This window comes from Sander lucioperca, chromosome 8 (genome assembly GCF_008315115.2).
Source record: "Sander lucioperca isolate FBNREF2018 chromosome 8, SLUC_FBN_1.2, whole genome shotgun sequence".
Classification (NCBI taxonomy): Eukaryota; Metazoa; Chordata; class Actinopteri; order Perciformes; family Percidae; genus Sander; species Sander lucioperca.
Window position 1 is genome coordinate 33,741,578 of NC_050180.1, and position 19,617 is coordinate 33,761,194.

A 19,617-nucleotide genomic window follows, 5' to 3' on the forward strand; every position below is an offset into this window, starting at 1 on the left:
TATTAACACTGAAAGAAATTAAAATGATTATAGTGTGATTTTTGCGAGGATCTGTACCAAACAAAGATGTTTTTTCTGTAGTCTGTAGGATGGGATTTGTAGGTCGGGAGGTCTCTGCAGCACCACAATACTTAATTCAGAATAGTTTGACACATATTTTGCCTTTAACAAATATTGCGGCCCCTCTGCGATTTGGATATTGCACTAGTCCATATAGCGATTTCGATACAATTGCGATTAATTGTGCAGTTGTAAATACTATGTCGGAACGGAAGAAAAAAAACGTTAAACCACCACGGAAGACTTTACCCACGGACCAATTTGTCCCTCTTTTATTATCTTCCGAGTCCCATAATATGAGCTGACATTCTGTTATGAAATGGGAATAAGGCCGGGTCAAGACATAGCTTGACAGGAGGCGTGTGGACTTTATTTATACTATGTGTTGGATTGGAAAAGCATAGTTTAAGTATGCACTCGCAGATATTATGTAGCGGTACAGCCGCGGCTGTCGCTGCCAGAAGAATGCGGAATGTGTTGGGTGCTGTCCTGGGAAGAGACGGCTGGATGTGGAGAACTCATGAGGTCAAACTTCTCAACACATCCTCAGGTAACCTAGCTGACCGTTTGAACCAGCTCGTACCACCACAGACACAGCAGGCGAAACAAGAGCGCACATGTTTAAGATGGGTTTTCAATCGAAAACGGCTACGAGTAACGTTAAATGTTGTCTATGGTGACGTTAACTTAGTTGCTAGGTGCCTCATTAGCTCTTATCAATCGTAAGCTAACGTTGCTTTGGACGGCGGCAATGAAACTGTGGTTACAAGGTGACAAACTGGCTGTTTTTCCACTATAGCTTTTTGAGCATAACGAGGTGACACATGTACAATAAGCATACGTCATAGATACATACACATCTATGTTAGCACAGATGGACATTTAACTAGCTAACAGTTAGTAGGTTAAAGGTTAAAGCCAGGTAATAGCCATGTGAGGACATGTTAAGTTAGCAGCTGTCCCCAGTTTTAGCCGTTAACGAACGTTAATCATCACCTTTATATTTGAAACGTATCCATTGATCATTACATTACATGTCATTTAGCTGACGCAAAGCGACTTACAATTGCTATATATGTCAGAGGTCGCACACCTCTGGAGCAACTATGGATTAAGTGTCTTGCTCAGGGACACATTGGTTGATGTATCACAGTGGGAATCGAACCCGGGTCTCCCACACCAAAGGCATGTGTCACATCCATCTCATTAGTTACCTACACATTTGAGACACATATGTAATGTAAGGTGACCAGATTTCTGAGACAAAATCCAGGGACATTTTCAGCTCAGAAGCGTAAATACCTCCAAAAACAGGTAATGTTTTTATCTTTGTAAAACTTAAAACGGGGACACTGCCCCGTGGGGTCTGCACTGGGGCACAAGCCCCCCTAGGAGGGGGTGGGGGGGGGGTCCATGGGCATGCTCCCCTGTAAGAAAATGTTGTCAATTTTAACGTTTAAATGCATCAATCTGGTGCATTTTGAAAAGAAATTCAGCGGTTAGACTTGATTATTCTTATCTATGGATGGAAATATTTGTGCTGTAGCCTGAACTATTTTGCACTTCAGAATTGTAACCATGCACACACAGGTGGAATAGATTTTTCTTAGATATTTTTGCATTAATGTCATTTGTACCTAGCTAACGTTGAATACAAAAATGTTTTCAAAAATAGATACAAACTTTGTAAGACTGTGTAGGTCGTGTAATTACACCGACCGCCGTTTTAATGACGTTGTCAGGTTGCTCAGAGATTCTTTAATCAGACTGCTGCACAACAGAGAGGATTTTTTTATACTTTTTCCGAGTTTCACTCGTGGATGTATTGTAAGAACGGGTGCCCTTATTGTTCAGCCAATCAAAGATGGCAGTCAGAAGTGACATCACCGAAATTGACGGGTTTTTTTTTTTTATGTCAGGGCCATTCTTTATTTATATTAATTCATGTTATTACAAACCTTTTACCTACAGTACAACAGTAATATACAATATTGCCTTGGGTCGTACAAAAGTAGCAGTTACTTATCTGCTGCCATCTTTGTTTGGTGAAGAACCTGTTGCAACTTGGAAAACAGACAGTTTCTCTGCAAGGCTTTTTCACAGAAAACTGTAAAGCGGTCTTATACTAAACAATATTAATATATCAACTTTGAGAAACTGTTTCCTCTGTCTCTGACTTCTAGCTTTTTTTCTTTTTTAAACTTTATTTACAACCCAGTAAATTAGATTAGATTAGATTCAACTTTATTGTCATTGTGCAGAGTACAAGTACAAAGACAGGGAAATGCAGTTTGCTTCCAACCAGAAATGCAAAAAGAGCAGAAAAGTGCAACGTGATATACAAATATAGACAGGTGGTGCATAGGCAGGACAAGAAATATACTGCAGTGTTATAAGAGCAGAATAAATATGGCTATGTAATATGAACAATGTATGAACAACATGTACAGATATGTGCAATGTAGTAGCAGTGACATTATAATAGTAGTAAGAATAATATAGATATAGATACAGGCAGTGTATTAACAGAATATATAATACAATACAAAAATGACAATTTCTAGAAGGAATATTGATGTTGCTTTCCTAAAAAAATAATACCGCCTATACAGATTCAAAACAGCAAGGCTATATTGACAATAAATAAATAAATGATACATAGGTGAATACAACTAAAATAATGCTACATGTACATAATGAAATATAGACATTCCCACAGCAGTCAATGTATCAGTCCTCAAGGATATTTCTGTGCACAGCCAAACATACCATTTTACCATACATCATTTATATGTTGAGAATCACAGAGTTGACCCATTTGGTGGCAGAGACAACTAAAATGAATAAATAATACAATCCACAACCACCAGAAATTGTGACATAGTATGACCGTGGCAGCGTGCACAGTAACAGGAGTTTGAAACTGAAGCATCTAAGAAAATGTGCAGCAAAATGTATCAAAACCAGCAGTCAGTTTTATCAAACTCCTCAAGGGGTTTTCAATAGGGTTGGGTAGGGTACCGGAACCCGGTTCCACTATGGAACCGGTTCCTACGCAACTGGTAGGAATCGGATCGGATTAGAACGCAAATTTCGGTTCCTTATTTCGATTCCACTTAATGTGTCGACTGAAATATTTTCCCTCTGTCGCTCCGAAACGGACGTAAAAATATCACACTTTCTCTGTAGTCTACCGTTAGCTAGCTACCGTAAATGTAGGCTACTTTAAAATGCCATGTTTTTCCTCTGGGCTCACCAAAATGTAAAAACCTTTCTTTGATGTCATTTTTCAGTTTTTTAAGAATCGGTTTAGGAATCGGAATCGTTTTAAAAGTACCGGTTCGGCATCGGAATCGTAAAAATCCAAACGATAGGGTTAGGGTTAGTACCCTAGTTTTCAAATGTGTTTAAAGAAAAATATGCTTAGCTCTGTGTAGGCTATCCATCAATGCAAAAGTCTCATATCTAAAAATGATTGTTACGTATACAAACAAGGGCTATTTATCAGCTAGCGATATATTAACCCCAGTGTTTTTTTGTTTTTTTATTGTTACTGTGTCAGAGGTATAAACCACGAAGTCAAATATCAATGGAAACTGATGCTGGACTGTCTTAAGTATTACTAGAATTGTCTGTGAAAGACCTTCTCATGTATAGGGCTGGGTATCCTTCAAATAATTTCGATACCGGTATTGATACCAATACTCTGACTTCGATACAGGTTCCTAAACGATATTTTTTTTCCGGTCCCAATTTTATAAAATCAAACGGAGAGTCAAAAAGCAGGCTTCGACCAACCCCCGAGGAACAGTGCCATGTCTTAAAGCCACCATGGGCTTAGTGGCCAACGGTGGAACTGCACCCCTCTGACCCAGACAACAGAGACTTTGCATGGCGAAAGAAACTTCTATATTTCAGCAGATCATTTTTTTGGGGTACATCAACTTACCAGCCCGAATACTTAAAGGGTCCTTGTTTAAAACGTCACTTTTTTTTTTTTTTTTTTAACATTTTTAACATTCACTAGTAGCCGAATCCACAAACTAGGTATGATGAACGCCCCATTTTATAAAATCGTTCTTTTTCTTCAACTTTTGTTATTTAAATTTTAACAATAAATGACATACAACATAGGCCAAAGTGAACAAAGCATAGTTAAAACAGCATGTCACTTCCCCTCCAGTTATAAAACCCATTTTAACAAAAACATTTACAACATCACACATTACGGCAAAAATCTTTAGATTTTTCCTGCCTGCCTCTACGGCATTATTAGCTCTCGGTAGAAGAATGCTGCGTGCTCATTGGCTCACTGACGCCGATGAGATTTACTCCTTAGGAATTGAAATTTGGTATTGAATGACGAGGCATTTTTCAATACTCAATACTTTAGAGGCAATTCGGTCGGTGCCTAAAAAATGTCGAATTCGATAGGAGTGTGCAAATAAATCGATTCATATTCGAATCGCCATTCAAAATCGATTCATAGAATTCCAAAAATGGATTAATATATATATATATATAAAAAAATTAAATTAATTTTTTTAATTTTTTATTGTATGTCTACTGCAATCACATGGGAAAAGTAACTACATTTACACACTGTGAATCGTTTTTTGAATCGAAAATCGATTTTGAATCGAATCGTGAGCCTAAAAAATCAATATTGAATTGAATCGTGACATTTTCTGAATCGTGCACCTCTAGAATTCAATACCCAGCCCTACTCATGTATCGGTTACCCCCATTGTTTGCAGGTGACACTGTGAAGATTGGAGAGATCTCTTACAAACTCAAAACACCCCGGAATCCCGAACTTGTTCCTGTCAAACACAGTATGTAATTTCCTCTTTGTGTAAAGCACTTTGAGTTGCCTTGTGCCGAAATGTGCTATATAAATAAAATTGCCTTGCCTTGCCTAGAGATGTCTGGACAAAAATATATGTCTATTAAATGAGAGGAAGACAGTTGTAACAGATAAAACAAAAGTTACTAAAACTTTATTTTGTTTTGGGTTTGCTAGTTTCAGACTCCTTACCTCAGACAGTAGTTCAGCACCTACGATGGATTATGCAGAAAGACCTGTTGGGCCAGGATGTGTTTCTCATTGGCCCCCCAGGACCCCTGCGACGATCCATTGCTATGCAGTACCTTGTGAGTACACAGAACACGCGCACACACAAATAAAGAATGTGAAACTCATATACTCTTATGTATTGAAGTTATTTCTAAAACTTTGACAAATCCAGTACCCTAAAGATCTCATAGTTGTAAAGATTTCCGGCAACAAAGTAAAGAAAGTACTGTATGTGACCTAAAATGTCTTAAATGTTGTATGTTATATTCCAGTCGTCGTAGACTTTGCAGTTTCTTCTGGAAATTTAGATTTTACAGTGATTGTTTGCACCCTTGACATATAAACTATGCACAAAAAGTAAGGAAATTGGTGTTTGGTAGATTATTTCTATGTTGTAACAATGCTTATTGGCAATACATCTTATACCATTAGAAAGCCTGATTATTTCCCTTCTAAATGGTGCCACATTTGTAAGGAACATGCATTTGTGTGATGAGCAGCAGAGCTGAGTATGTGGGTTGTGCCCATTGTCTCTGACAATGCTAAACAGTTTTTCTTTGTTGACTCTTGTTTGGTGGATTGGTTGATTGAAGTCGGAAGTAACAACACATATTGGCAATTTCACAATTTATTCATTTAACAAACAGGAGCGTCAGTAGTGTGTGGAAGAACCATACACAGCCACAACAGCCTGGCACCTCCTCCTCATGCTGGTCACACTCGGCTGTGGGATGGCATCCCATTCATCAACCAGCATTTGTTGCAAGTCAGCCAACTAGGTTGTGTTGGTCACTCTGGCACGAACAGCACGCCCAAGCTGATCCCACAAGTGTTCAATGGGGTTGAGGTCAGGACTGCTGGCAGGCCATTCCATCCTCTCCATTCCCACATTCTGGAGGTAGTCTCTAATAAACCCCGCCCTGTGGGGACGAGCGTTGTCATGAGGATAGAGTTTGGTCCCAGACTGTGGAGATATGGGATTGCCACTGGTTGCAGAATCAGGCACCTGATTGTCAGCACCTGGGGGTACCAGAAGCTCAAAACAAGAGTCAATAGCAACAGCAAAGAAAAGCTGTTTGGCATTGTCAGAGACGATTTGGCATATGTTTCATGGGCGCAACCCACATACTCAGCTCTGCTGCTCATCCCACAAATGTGGCACCATTTTAGAAGGGAAATAATCAGGCTTTCCAATGGTATAAGATGTATATAAAGTGATCTACCAAACACAAATGTCCTTACTTTTTGTGCGTAGTTTATTATTATTGTTGTAGTTCATTAGCCTGGCTCCGCCCTCCTACGTACTTCCGCTCAATTTTCATTTTCCTTCAGTACACCGTCTGGGTTTGCGGTATATTCTTGGGTTTTCTCCGGCCAAATCTTTACTGGTCCAATCAGCGAACAGAGGGAGTGGCTGAGAACGATGACGTTGAGGTCGTGCGCTAGTTTGAGTTGTGGTTCCGTAATGGCAGCGGAGAAAGATGCGAGCGAAGCCATTCGGTCCGTTGTGGCAACGCTGCCGAATATCCAGAAGTTAAAGCGCGAGCAAGAACAATCTTTGCTGAATTGTGTTGGTGGCCATGATGTTGCGCCCCTCCTTCCCACGGGGTTCGGGAAAAGTTTGATTTTCCAGCTCGCTCCGTTAGTGGTGAAGGAGTTGGCTAAGGCGAACGCTAGCGATGCTAAGCCGACGTCACGACCAAACATTAGCGATTGGTTATGGCAGATCCAGAGTGGCTCTGGGCAGATCCAATAGTTTTAAACTTCAACAGAGTACCCGCCTTCAAGGAAGTTAACACTTGTCAATGGAGAGTGACCAGACTCTCTGGACCAATGAAATGTACCAGAGTCTGGAAGGACCAGGCTAGTAGTTCATGGCATTTGTTTGCAAAAGTATCTCATATTTTTTATTTTACAGCAAAAGCCTTGACGTTGTCTCTTGTTGTTGACCAGGAGTTGACCAAACGGGAAGTAGAGTATGTCGCTCTGTCCAGGGACACCACAGAGACGGACCTGAAACAGAGGAGAGAGATCCGCTCAGGGACCGCCTTCTACATAGACCAGGTAAATCCACTCATCACTTTTAGGTTTTCTTTAGGTTTATACACTGTGCACTGTAAAATCCGCTTTCCCAGATCATTTGCCTAACCAGCCATTACATTTGATGGCACAGTGACAGCAGCACTATTCCGAAGGGGCACCCACAGGACAACAAGGAGAAATAAACATATTAGGTTTGTGGCTCATTTCCAGCCTAGTACAACAAACTGAGATGGTTTTACTAAAATACTGTATGTTTTCTAATTTGAGACGTGCCATTGGGTTTACACAGGCTATTCCAAACCTTCCTTCATCTTTCCTGATTTTCTTTTGTGTTTCAATAGAATAAAAACACAAATTTAGAATCACAATAATCATAAACTCTCATCACTATAGTTCTGTTCCTTCCCACGTAGGCCTGCACAATATGAGGAAAATCTGCGATGTGCGATAACGTTGTTTAGAATTGCTTATATATTGTAATATATTGTTTAATATGACGACATGACTTGCGATAATTAAACAAATATTGAAATGTGCATATTAACTATGCATTTCCTATGTCAGCCTGGTTTTCTTTATATTCAGACCCCGAATAGATTTGAATATTTTAAATATAACTTGGCTAAATGTTGTTTGTAGAGCAGCGACCGTGATGTTTTCAACAAACATTTGAATGGAGAACTTTCTGTTCTCCATTCATCTCCGTTCGTTTCTCAGTGGCACAGAGAAAAACAATGATGGAGAAACAAAAAAAGAAAGAAGCAAAGTCCACCTAAGCCTGATCATTAAACCCTGTCATCATCGGGCTTCAAGGAGCCAGCAGTGACAAATGACAATAAGCTATGATAATTAACATTTACTCAGTCATGTCATTATCCCCGGTTAATTAGCACATTTAGTCTGTGTAAAAAAATAAATTGGTTGCATAACAGTTCAAACATAAACTCCATGGAAACAGGGGTGAAGTTTTTCCGCGTTTTTATTCTCCGCACATTAGACATAACTCACAAACGCGCTGTCTTCTGGAACAGGAAAACTCATGGCTAATTAGTGAATTACTTATAATGAGACTGAAGCTGGAAGGGAGTTTGGTTATTGTCGATATCCAGTTTCTCCTGTGGTACAATGGTAGCTGAAGAATAATGTATCATAAGGATATGTAAGGATTTGTAGGGCTGCAACCAACGGTTATTTTTATTGTCAATTATCACGATTGTTTGTGTTGTCTATAAAATGTCAAAAATTGGTGAAAGATGACGATCAGTGTCTCCCAAAAAGCCCGAGATGACGTCCTCAAATGTCTCGTTTTGTCCACAACTCAAAGATATTCAGTTTACTGTCACAGAGGAGAGAAGAAACTAGAAACATATTCACATTTAAGAAGCTGGAATCTTTTTTGGAATTTTTACAGGTAATCGAAAATCAAAATAGTTGCCAGTTAATTTAATAGTTGACAACGAATTGATTAATCTTTGCAGCTCTAAAGATTTCGATGCGTCTCTGGTGCCTTAAGAAGGAAGGGTTACACTTTACTTGAAGGTATCTACATAAGAGTGACATGACACTGTCATGAACGTGTCATAAACATTATAAACAAGTCATAAACGTTTATGACATAACGCTTCTTTGAGTAAGTGTCATTCAGTTTTTGTCATGACAAGTTAGAGTTAGGGTTAGGGTTGGGGTTAGGGTTAGGGTTCATGTGTCATGACTGTGTCATGACTGTGTCATGTGTTCATGACACAGTCATGTCACTCTTATGTAGATACCTTCAAGTAAAGTGTTACCGAAGGAAGAATACTCCGCTGCTGACTGAAAACAGACGTACTGTACCTGTACTGCGTACTCTTGTGTGTACCCTGCACTGCACCGCTGCCATGGTTTCATGATTTAATAGACAGTAAAGGGGCCAATTTATGTGCCAGTGCTATCAAGCATTAGGGCCATCACCCTGCTGATGGGGCGGTTTTGTTTGGCTCTAGCTGATTTTTCTAATTTGATAGTTGTGTGACTCATAGGGATATTTCCTTTTACTCAAATGAATGGCGGGGTTCCGTAAGGGGAAAGAACTGACACTGCAGTTTTGATAAAACCTATGCTTGTGTGTAAAGATGATCCCGCATAGACCCCTCCAGAAAAAAACACAAATGCCTTTTTACGTTTGATTATAATTGCCTGTATTACCATTCCATAAATACGTTCTTGCATAAAATAATTACATCAACTTGTCTGTGATCAGAACAGTGCTTCTGACATTTTTATATTTAACAAAAGGTAATGGACAGCATACATCTTTGAATTCTGCCCACAGTACATCATTTTTTGAGACTGAGTAATCAACTAATTGACTTGGTAATCTGAAGCAGTATGACAGGTACGGTATGTGTTTTCCACATACAGTCTATTTAGTGGGATGTGGTGTCATTTTGTAGGCGCCGCATAATTAGACACACTGCCTACAAATGCGTACCTAGATTACATCGTGCATGATTGCATCGTGGTGTTTTTTATTTGTTTTTATTTTAAATTACAGAGGCAGCCCAAAAAATAACAGTTTTAATTTTTACTACCAATTCTATTTGATCTGCACGTGGGATTGTTTTTTCAATGATTAGCAGTGTCCCAGTTCCATACTGCATACCAATTTTTGCATGAATGAATTCTTGCACCATTCTAGCACGTTTGAGAATAACGGCGTCTTCACTAGGAATACACCCGATCCGACTTTTTCAGACCCGATACAACACCTGGGCTTTGGGTATTGGCCGATACCCAGTACCGATCCGTTACCAGTGTTGAATGAATCAGCTGTATGCCTCACTGTGTGAAAAACTAACTTTGTAAAAAAAAAAAATGGAACAAATAAATACATAGATATAATTTTACTGAACTGCTATTTATTGTTAAAATAAGAAATTGTTCACCAGCAACTTGGTACATATCTTCAAATCGAATGGGAATTGCAATTATTTTTAATTTTTTTTAAGATTATTTTTTGGGCATTTTAGGCCTTTTAATGGGGGAAAGGGGAGAGAGAGGGAGGAATGACCTGCAGCAAAGGGCCGCAGGTCAGAGTCCTATCAAAACTTTGGTCGGCCCTGTTGTCACCGATACCTGATCCAGGTTTTTTTCGCCAGTATCTGCCTGATATCCGTATCGGACCGGTGCATCCCTATAAGCCTCTTTCCGACCAAGTAGTTACAGGAACGTAGTTATAGGAACAGTCCACTTCTAAACAGTTCTACTAACTACTCTCCCCCAAAACCGGTTTTTCCATTTGCATTCGCACTGGCCAAGTGGCCATAGGGACTGGTAGGAGGGGTAAGGGAGTGATGCAAGCACGGCAACGGTCTTTATAGCGTCTTTATAGGATCCTCATAACGGAGTTCGAACGCCGGCGTTTAAAGACTAGGCTGGAGTACTTAACAGAGAAACACAGAAGACAAAGGCTCCAGCGTAATATGATCCTAATTAATATGATGGAAGAAGATAGAAGAGCAGAGCGCAACAGGCAAACGAAACGACGGGTAAGTGGGCATTGGCATACCTAGGCGAATTTCTAACAGACAGTGAAGAATATGTACTGTTTGCGTTTCAGACGTTGCTAGGTCACTAAGGGTTCCTATGCGGAAAAGGGAAAATACCCTGCCCTGAAGTAGGAGCTGTAAGAGTTACTCCGGATTTCCACTGAATGCGGAACGGCTGCGTGCTCCGCCGTCTGTCAATACCCACTAGGTCCGGATTTGTTGCGGTACGGCTATGGCCATGACTGACAGCTGTAGTCACGAGGACCCACAAGATCTCGCGAATTCACGTAGAATAGAACCACAAAACCAACAACAGTTTGTTTCCATCCAGAGGAGTAGAGGGGAAACTACTCTGAGCTGTGTTTTCAAGGTGTAGTGCAGGGAAATATGATCCGCCGTGAGCACAGTGGATTTTATTTTGAAAACTAACCGGATGTTTATTTTGTTTCTGTGCTCGACTTCCTGTCCCGCACTATCTGCCCTGTGCTGAATTGCTGCGTAGCTCTCCGGCGTCCGGCCAAAATAGAAGCTCTGCGTATCTGCTCCGGAGGGCTGCGGATCACGCAGCCGTTCTGCAGTCAGTGAAAATACACACATTGACTTTAATGGAAACCTAATGACTCCGCCGCCGTTCCGGAGCGGATCCGCAGCCGTTCTGCATCCAGTGGAAACTGGCGGTTACAGGAACTGCGGTCAGAGGAACTTAATAATCCTCAAATTGGTCCAGTCGGAACCGGAGAAAAAAAGGGTTCTAGGAACGTTATGTTCTAGGAACTGCAAAAATCTCTCCGGTCGGAAAGGGACTATAGTCTTCACACTTGAAACGTGAAAAACTGCTGCGATTAATAACAGGGGAACGTTTGATTAGGTGTGTCTCCACTAAACAAACATACGCAACAGGGTTGACTCTTGGCAATGCTTGCTTAACAGCTTACTCGACATAAATTAGGCTTGCCTTCATTGGACAGCGACAGTTGAGAGATGACAGGAAATTAGAAGAGAGCCAGAGGGAGACAGATATTCCTCATGTCATTAGCTGCAGCTGTGTTTTCCATGCAATGACACCTTTGTGAAGAGTACCTTGAGAAGCCAATGTAGCTTTTGTTACAGCAGCATATATTGTACAGTTGCCCACTTTGTAAATTATAGAGTGTGGTCTAGACCTACTCTATCTGTAAAGTGTCTTGAGATAACTCTTGTTATGATTTGATACTATAAATAAAATTTAATTTAATTGAAGTCCCGCTGGCCAAATCCAGCCCCTCGCATGCTTTGATCAGGCCTGCATATCAATTTAGGTTCCCAATAAATTTTGGCCCACCAAGTTTTTCACTTTTGCCGGTGCTTTTTTTTGGACGTTTTTGCCACTTTTCTGAGTTGGTTTGGGCGTTTCTTCTAAAGTTTTTTTGGCACTTTTCTGACTTTTTTCCCTGATGTTTTTGTCGCTTTTTTGGTGCTTTTCAATGATGGCTAAGGAACTTTCTTGCTGACTTTATTAGGGCTTTATGTCAACCAAACTGTTATTGAGAAGACTATATGAGTCATGCAATAAAATAGTGAAACATATTTGACGGTCCCAACGGTCTTACTTTTAAATTCTCTTTATATGCTTACATAGATTGTCATACAATTCTAATTTTCAACAGTGCAACTTCAGTATAAGAAATTAACAATTATTTAAAGAAAGGCAGCATCAAAAAAAAGGTCTTCAGTAGAGCTGTTAGAGCCGATAATGCCTAAAATGCCGGTATCAGCATCGGTAAGTGCTGGAGCTTATGCACCGATCCGATACCACGTAATAAAGCCCTAAAGAAAATCTACGTTAAAGTAGTTTATTTATGTTCTTTTTCCGTTATAACTGACTGTCAAACTGGAGAATAAAAGAAAGTTCTGTGGCGTTCATTGTTTGTGTTTGTTCATGTTTCACAAAGAGTTTAACCTGAGCCAGACCGACAAAGATAGAAATCATATCACATCCATACAGAGATAGTAGTATACAGCTGTTATACATCATATCATCTATACAGAGATAGTAGTATACAGCTGTTATACATCATATCATCTATACAGAGATAGTAGTATACAGCTGTTATACATCATATCATCCATACAGAGATAGTAGTATACAGCTGTTATACATCATATCATCTATACAGAGATAGTAGTATACAGCTGTTATACTTCATATCATCCATACAGAGATAGTAGTATACAGCTGTTATACATCATATCATCTATACAGAGATAGTAGTATACAGCTGTTATACATCATATCATCCATACAGAGATAGTAGTATACAGCTGTTATACATCATATCATCCATACAGCGATAGTAGTATACAGCTGTTATACATCATATCATCCATACAGAGATAGTAGTATACAGCTGTTAAAACATAATAAAATATATGACACACTGGTATCGGATCGGTACTTGATATCGGCCAATACGCAAGTTTGGGTATTGGAATCGGTATCGGGAAGCAAAAAATGGTAGCGGACCATCTCTAGTCTTCAGCCTTGATTTAAAAGAACAAAGTTGCGGCGGACCTGCAGTTTTCTGGGAGTTTGTTCCAGATACGTGGAGCATAAAAACTGAAAAGATGGTTTATGCTCCCGTAGAAGCCACAAGTCAGGCGCCTGGGTAGCTCACCTGGTAGAGCGCGCACGCGCCCGCGCCCATGTACAAAGGTTCAGTCCTCGACGCAGTGGCTGCGGGTTTGGTTCCGTCCTGCGGCCCTTTGCTGCATGTCATACACCCTCTCTCCCCTCTTTCATGTCCAAGCTGTCCTATCCAATAAAGGCCTGAAATGCCAAAAACAAAATAATCTTAAAACAAAAGAAGGAGAAAAAGAAGAAGCCACAAGTCCGTATGAATCAACCTTGTTTTAAGAACATGTTTTTATTCGCGATGGCATGGAGAAGTACTACACTACCCACAATCCTTAGCATAACAGCAACAGTACAGTTTTGTACCTTTGCCCTTTTTTCCATTTTCAAAATGTTATTTTGCGCCGAATCAAATGTTTTATGGTCACGATTCATCACGTAGCTGGTTGGCTTGTTTCTAGGCTTAAAACTCTTTATGTAAGTATTTTCTGAAATGTCATTGAAACATTTAAAGGTGCACTATGCGTTCCTGCATGGTTTCAGCGCAATTTCATTTTTGTCTCAAATCGTAGGCATCTCTCCTTGACCCGCTAGCTACCTGCCCCCTGAACACACCGTGAAAAAGCCCGGTCTCGGGAGACAACACAGGGGTCGTAAACGTCAAACAAACACTAGAGGCACAGGATAGGCACCAAAATACAACAAACCACGTTCCAGTAGCAACTCTCATATACAACTCATGCTACTCAATCAGCTCTGCTCACTGTCTCAGAGAACGAGACGCCATGACCCAATCAGGCGGCGGAACGTTGGAGTTAGTGTCGGTGTTGCCAAAGGTCTCTGTTTGTGGCCGTTGAGACTGCAACACGTGGTGGTGATGGCGCAGTGGATAGTACACATGCCTTTGGTGTGGGAGACCTGGGTTCGATTCCCTGCTGTATACTGCGATACATCAACCAATGTGTCCCTGAGCAAGACGCTTAACCCCTAGTTGCTCCAGAGGCGTGCGACCTGTGATATACAGTATAGCAATTGTAAGTCGCTTTGGATAAAAGTGTCAGCTAAATGACATGTAATGTAACACAACCCTGCAGATTCCAAACCAAACCGGGTCAGAAGTGTTTTCAAATTTCTCCGGTATGCGGCCTCAGAAACGCCAGAGTAGTGGGAATGCGAGGTGTAAACGTAGCAAAAGATATTTGTTTTTAAACCAAAACGAAGCTGTTCGTGGGGCGCACTCTCTACTGCACCCCTTTGTTTCCTTTCATATCCACTCGTCCATATCCACTCACGACACAGTGGTGTAGCTACCAAGGCTGGTTGATGCATTTTCTGTTTCCTGCAACAAGGCAAGCTAGCCAGCTTCTTCAACTCCCTGAGAATCAGCCGTCTCCTCCCACCTTCAAGCACCCTCAACAAAATGAAAACATGGTGTCCACTGTTTCCACGGAAACAGCTCATGAATAGATACAGCGTTATTGGTGGTACTAATAGGTGTGAAGGGATTGCTTATTTTTGGTCTTCCTCAAATATCAGGGAGCCGTGTGCCATCCAATGAAAGGTGGCAGGGTGTGTCTGTGAGTTGGCATGTGCTGGTTTATGAGTTGGTGTATTGGATTTTTTTGTTGCTATGTGGGTGCGATTGGTGAGTATAGATGTACACATTTAAGTACCTGACACGTGAAGACGCGTGGGTGCAAATTAGCCAGCTTTTCTCTTTGAGAATAGTTTGGTATCGTAGGAGGTGAGTGTCTGTGTGTTAACTAGAACATCTAAGTATTCCTCGGGGCCCTGTGCTGATTTGGAGCCCTAAATTCAGACTTAGCATGTCAGTCCCTGTCCTTACTCTTGTCCTCCCCCTCCTATCCCACTTCACTCTCAGTCTCTTTGCTCTTTCTTTCTTTTTTTCCTTTCCTCATTCAGCCCAGCATCCCTCCACCCCCTCCACGTTTATATGAAGGATGGAGTCACATGGATGTAATCACATGCTTGTTGTATTTTAGACATCTCCAGTCACCTCTCTCCAGTTAGCAGGCTCTAATGTAAGGCCGCTTACCTCAAACCCACACTGCAAATAAGACACTGTTACAGTAATAAAAAGATTTCCACCTACACTAAAGCTGCATTTGAACTGAAATGGCATCTAAAACAAAAACAAAAAAGTTCTTTGATAATAGTTAATAGTTTAATAGATATGCAAGAACTGCAGTGGAGTAAAGAAGAGTGTCACTGGCACGGTTAATGCTGAATCAACATAAAACTGCACATGTGGTAAAAAAATAGGAACAGGTTGTTGTAAAATTAGCACTAATAACCAGGTATTTGGGCCACGCAAATGGAACACTACAATTCTTTGTTTTTTTTTTTGTTTTTTTTTGCATTTTAGGCCTTTATTTATATAGGACAGCTGAAGACATGAAAGGGGAGAGAGAGGGGGGAATGACATGCTATGATCTTCTGGTTTGGCAATTTGAGTGTAATCAACAAAAACAGACTGGGAAAAACTGTAAACGTATGTCGGAAAATAATTGGCACTGACCTCAACAGCATTGGGTATGTGTATGAAGCCAGAGCCACACAGACGGCAATGGCCATTTTGGCTAACACCACTCACCCACTACACTCTGAGTTTGACTTCCTACCTTCAGGAAGGAGGTATACCTCCCGAAAACATGCCAGGTCTAACGGATACCTGAGATTATTTGTACCATCAGCTGTTGGGTTTCTTAACAAACTATAGGTCATCTGCCATCCCTGCCCATGTCATGTTTTAAGTATAGTGTACATGTGTATGTATGTTCTTATCTATTTATTATCTCATGTTTTCCAAGTTTCCCAAAAGTTGTTGATTTGTGCATGCACACAAGTTAGAATTAATAATTTATAAATAAGCTGCATCTGTGTAGAAGCATTTTTGACTCTTGCGTCTATTTATCGTCTTTTCGATCGTCTTTGATTGTCTTTTTACCCTATCATCTGCTAATTTCGTTTAATTTATTCATTTGTCTTTAAAGGTGTCCCAATTTCTATTTTCACTATTACAATGGTGTGTTATATATGTTTATGTGTATTGATTTGGATTTTTCTTCTGTCAAAGCACTATGTAAACTGTTTTTTTTTTTTCCAAAGGTGCTATACAAATAAAGGTATTATTATTATTATTATTATTATTATTATTATTATTATTATTATTATAACTAGGACACACAGGGCATTATGGAATGAGAAATACATGTTACATGTACAGTACAGAAGTGTGTTTGCTCAAAGCGTCTCAGTATCTAGTGGGATGTTTTTGTGTTTCAGGCCGAGAACAAGGCCTGTCTGTGCTTCCTCATCCCTCTCGCCATCCTGCGTCACTTACATTTTTGAACAATTATCTGATTATAGCTTTGGTGCCGAAAATGGATCTAGAGTTAAATATAGAGCATCTGGCTAAAGTTTCATGGCTCTGCTCCCCACACAACCTGCCACGCATTTACATGTTAACCTAATTATATGGCCACTTGCTCTGCGGTGCACCCAGACAGCTCAAGTTTCCTGCCTCTTGACGTCAGACGTGCTTTTTTGATTTCTGCAGAAATGTGCGTCTACACACAAACATATCCATGTACGTGTACTACTAGGCTATTAAAGAGCTTCTTTCCCACAGCAATCAAACTGCTTAATCACACAAGGTGAACTGCAAACAATAGACTGTTCCTCTAAAATAGTTTAAACTACTAATTTTATTTTTTTTTTATTAGCATAATCTGAGTTTATTTAATTAAAGGTCCCATAGCATGAAAATTTCACTTTATGAGGTTTTTTAACATTAATATGAGTTAGTTAGCTAGAAATGGTGATAGGTGTAAACCGAGCCCTGGGTATCCTGCTCTGTCTTTGAGAAAATGAAAGCTCAGATGGGCCGATCTGGAATCTTCTCCTTATGACGTCATAAGGGGAAAGGTTACCTCCCCTTTCTCTGCTTTGCCCGCCCAGAGAATTTGGCCCGCCCATGAGAAAGAGAGAGACATCATGGCTTGAAAATAAGCGAAGCATGGCAGTTGGTCAAGGACCCCTCCACCTTGCCCCCCCCCCTCCTCCTCAATAGCATTTAAAGCTACAGACACAGAAATGGTACATCCTAAGGAAAGCTCATTGTGGGACTGGCTCTAGTGGCTGTAATTCTGCACCAAGGCTGAATTTCGGGAAAGAGACTTCAGATACAGTATTAGGGGACCACTAAGGTCTATATAAAAGAGACTTCAGATACAGTATTAGAGGACCACTAAGGTCTATATAAAAGAGACTTCAGATACAGTATTAGAGGACCACTAAGGCCTATATAAAAGAGACTTCAGATACAGTATTAGGGGACCACTAAGGCCTATATAAAAGAGACTTCAGATACAGTATTAGGGGACCACTAAGGCCTATATAAAAGAGACTTCAGATACAGTATTAGGGGACCACTAAGGTCTATATAAAAGAGACTTCAGATACAGTATTAGGGGACCACTAAGGTCTATATAAAAGAGACTTCAGATACAGTATTAGGGGACCACTAAGGCCTATATAAAAGAGACTTCAGATACAGTATTAGGGGACCACTAAGGTCTATATAAAAGAGACTTCAGATACAGTATTAGGGGACCACTAAGGCCTATATAAAAGAGACTTCAGATACAGTATTAGGGGACCACTAAGGTCTATATAAAAGAGACTTCAGATACAGTATTAGGGGACCACTGAGGCCTATATAAAAGAGACTTCAGATACAGTATTAGGGGACCACTGAGGCCTATATAAAAGAGACTTCAGATACAGTATTAGGGGACCACTAAGGTCTACATAAAAGCATCCAAAAAGCAGCATGTCATAGACCTTTAATGCATATTTCAGTGTAATCTTAGTTTATTTATTAAATGCCAGAGGTGGGAGTAAGTCACACATGTGCAAGTCTCAAGTCTGAACCTTCAAGTCGCAAGCAAGTCTCAAGGCACTGTGGTGAGAATCAAGCAAGTCAATTTGAGTCCCTGCTATAAGTCAAGCAAGTCACAAGTCAAGTCATACAAAATTCTTCGATCTACCCCAGTTTTTACATTCATAATCAGTTTAATTAAGACTTGATTTGTCGTCATGAAAAGTCTTGTTTAATTTTCAATATTGCAACAAAACTGTTGTTGCAGCAAAAACTTCATTACAGAGACATATATATCAAGTTAAGGTGCTAGGTTTACATCAAGCTAGCTGAGCTCCGCAGAGACTGGCCCACGATAGGCAGCGGTGGTTTCTTCTCGCGTCTAACCACCACTGCCCATCGCGGGCTTGCCTTTTAATTTCAGTACCTTGAAAAAAAGAATATGGCCTGGCTATTACATTAATAAAAAGTCAAGTCCTTTCAAGTCATCTGTCTCAAGTCAAAGTCAAGTCTCAAGCAGGCCTGCACGATTAATCGTTATAAAATCACGATCTCGATTCACCCTGTTCACGATTTAATTTTTAAATAACTTTTTTTTGTTGTTGTTGATTTAAAAAAAAAATAATGACTTTGATTCTCATTTAATTTTACGACCCGACTGCATCACAAATGCTACTACTTTCTTCTGTGAGTTTTAAACATAGACTGTATAAAATAGGTTTTAAAGCGCTCCCAAGCGCTGCAATGCTCTCCCTTCTCTTCATTGAAGCCTCTGTGTTTACAGGCTCGTGGTGATGCGCAGTGTGCTATAGGTGCCAAAATAAATCTGTTTGGTACTGCAAATTTGTTTTGTTTTGTCATGGTTCATGTGTGCAATAAACATTACACTTCGTGAGAAAAATATCGTGGCAGAGAATTGTGATATCAATTCTAAGCTAAAAAATCGTGATTCATATTTTTCCCCGAATTGTGCAGGCCTAGTCTCAAGTCTTGAATACCAAGTCAAAGTCAAGTCATTTATCAATATTACTCAAGCAAGTCTCAAGTCCTTAAATTGGCGACTTGAGTCGGACTCGAGTCAGTCCCCTACCTCTGTTAAATGCTTTTATTTATGATCTTAGAATTTTAAAGTTCTCTTTTTTATCGACTAGCGGATGTGTGAAACACAATTTCGTTTTTATATGGTGCATAAAAATGACAAACGAAGGAATCTTGAATCTTGTACACACTGCTGTTGAAACTAAACCAAGTAGAACTAAGGTTGTTTTTTTTTTTAATCCCACAAACAGGCCTTCCTCAAACAACCAAGACTGTTTTGAAGTTTGGTTTGGAGTAGTTTGGAGGATGTTCTGAACACAATAAGCTGAGGACATCCTCAGGAAAGGCTTTATGGCGA

The 19,617-nt window shown here is 40.1% G+C and overlaps 1 protein-coding gene across 1 annotated transcript in view; it reads left to right on the top strand.

Annotated features, from left to right (window-relative positions):
• Nucleotides 1–334: 334 nt before the first annotated feature.
• vwa8 (von Willebrand factor A domain containing 8) overlaps nt 335–19,617 on the top strand; it is a 116,591-nt gene continuing 97,308 nt past the window's right edge. Inside the window, exons 1-4 of the mRNA XM_031295421.2 lie at nt 335–610; nt 4,818–4,895; nt 5,084–5,214; nt 7,091–7,201. Of these exons, the coding sequence (XP_031151281.2) occupies nt 472–610; nt 4,818–4,895; nt 5,084–5,214; nt 7,091–7,201 (459 nt within the window). The 5' untranslated portion in view covers nt 335–471. The remainder of the gene's footprint in view (nt 611–4,817; nt 4,896–5,083; nt 5,215–7,090; nt 7,202–19,617) is intronic.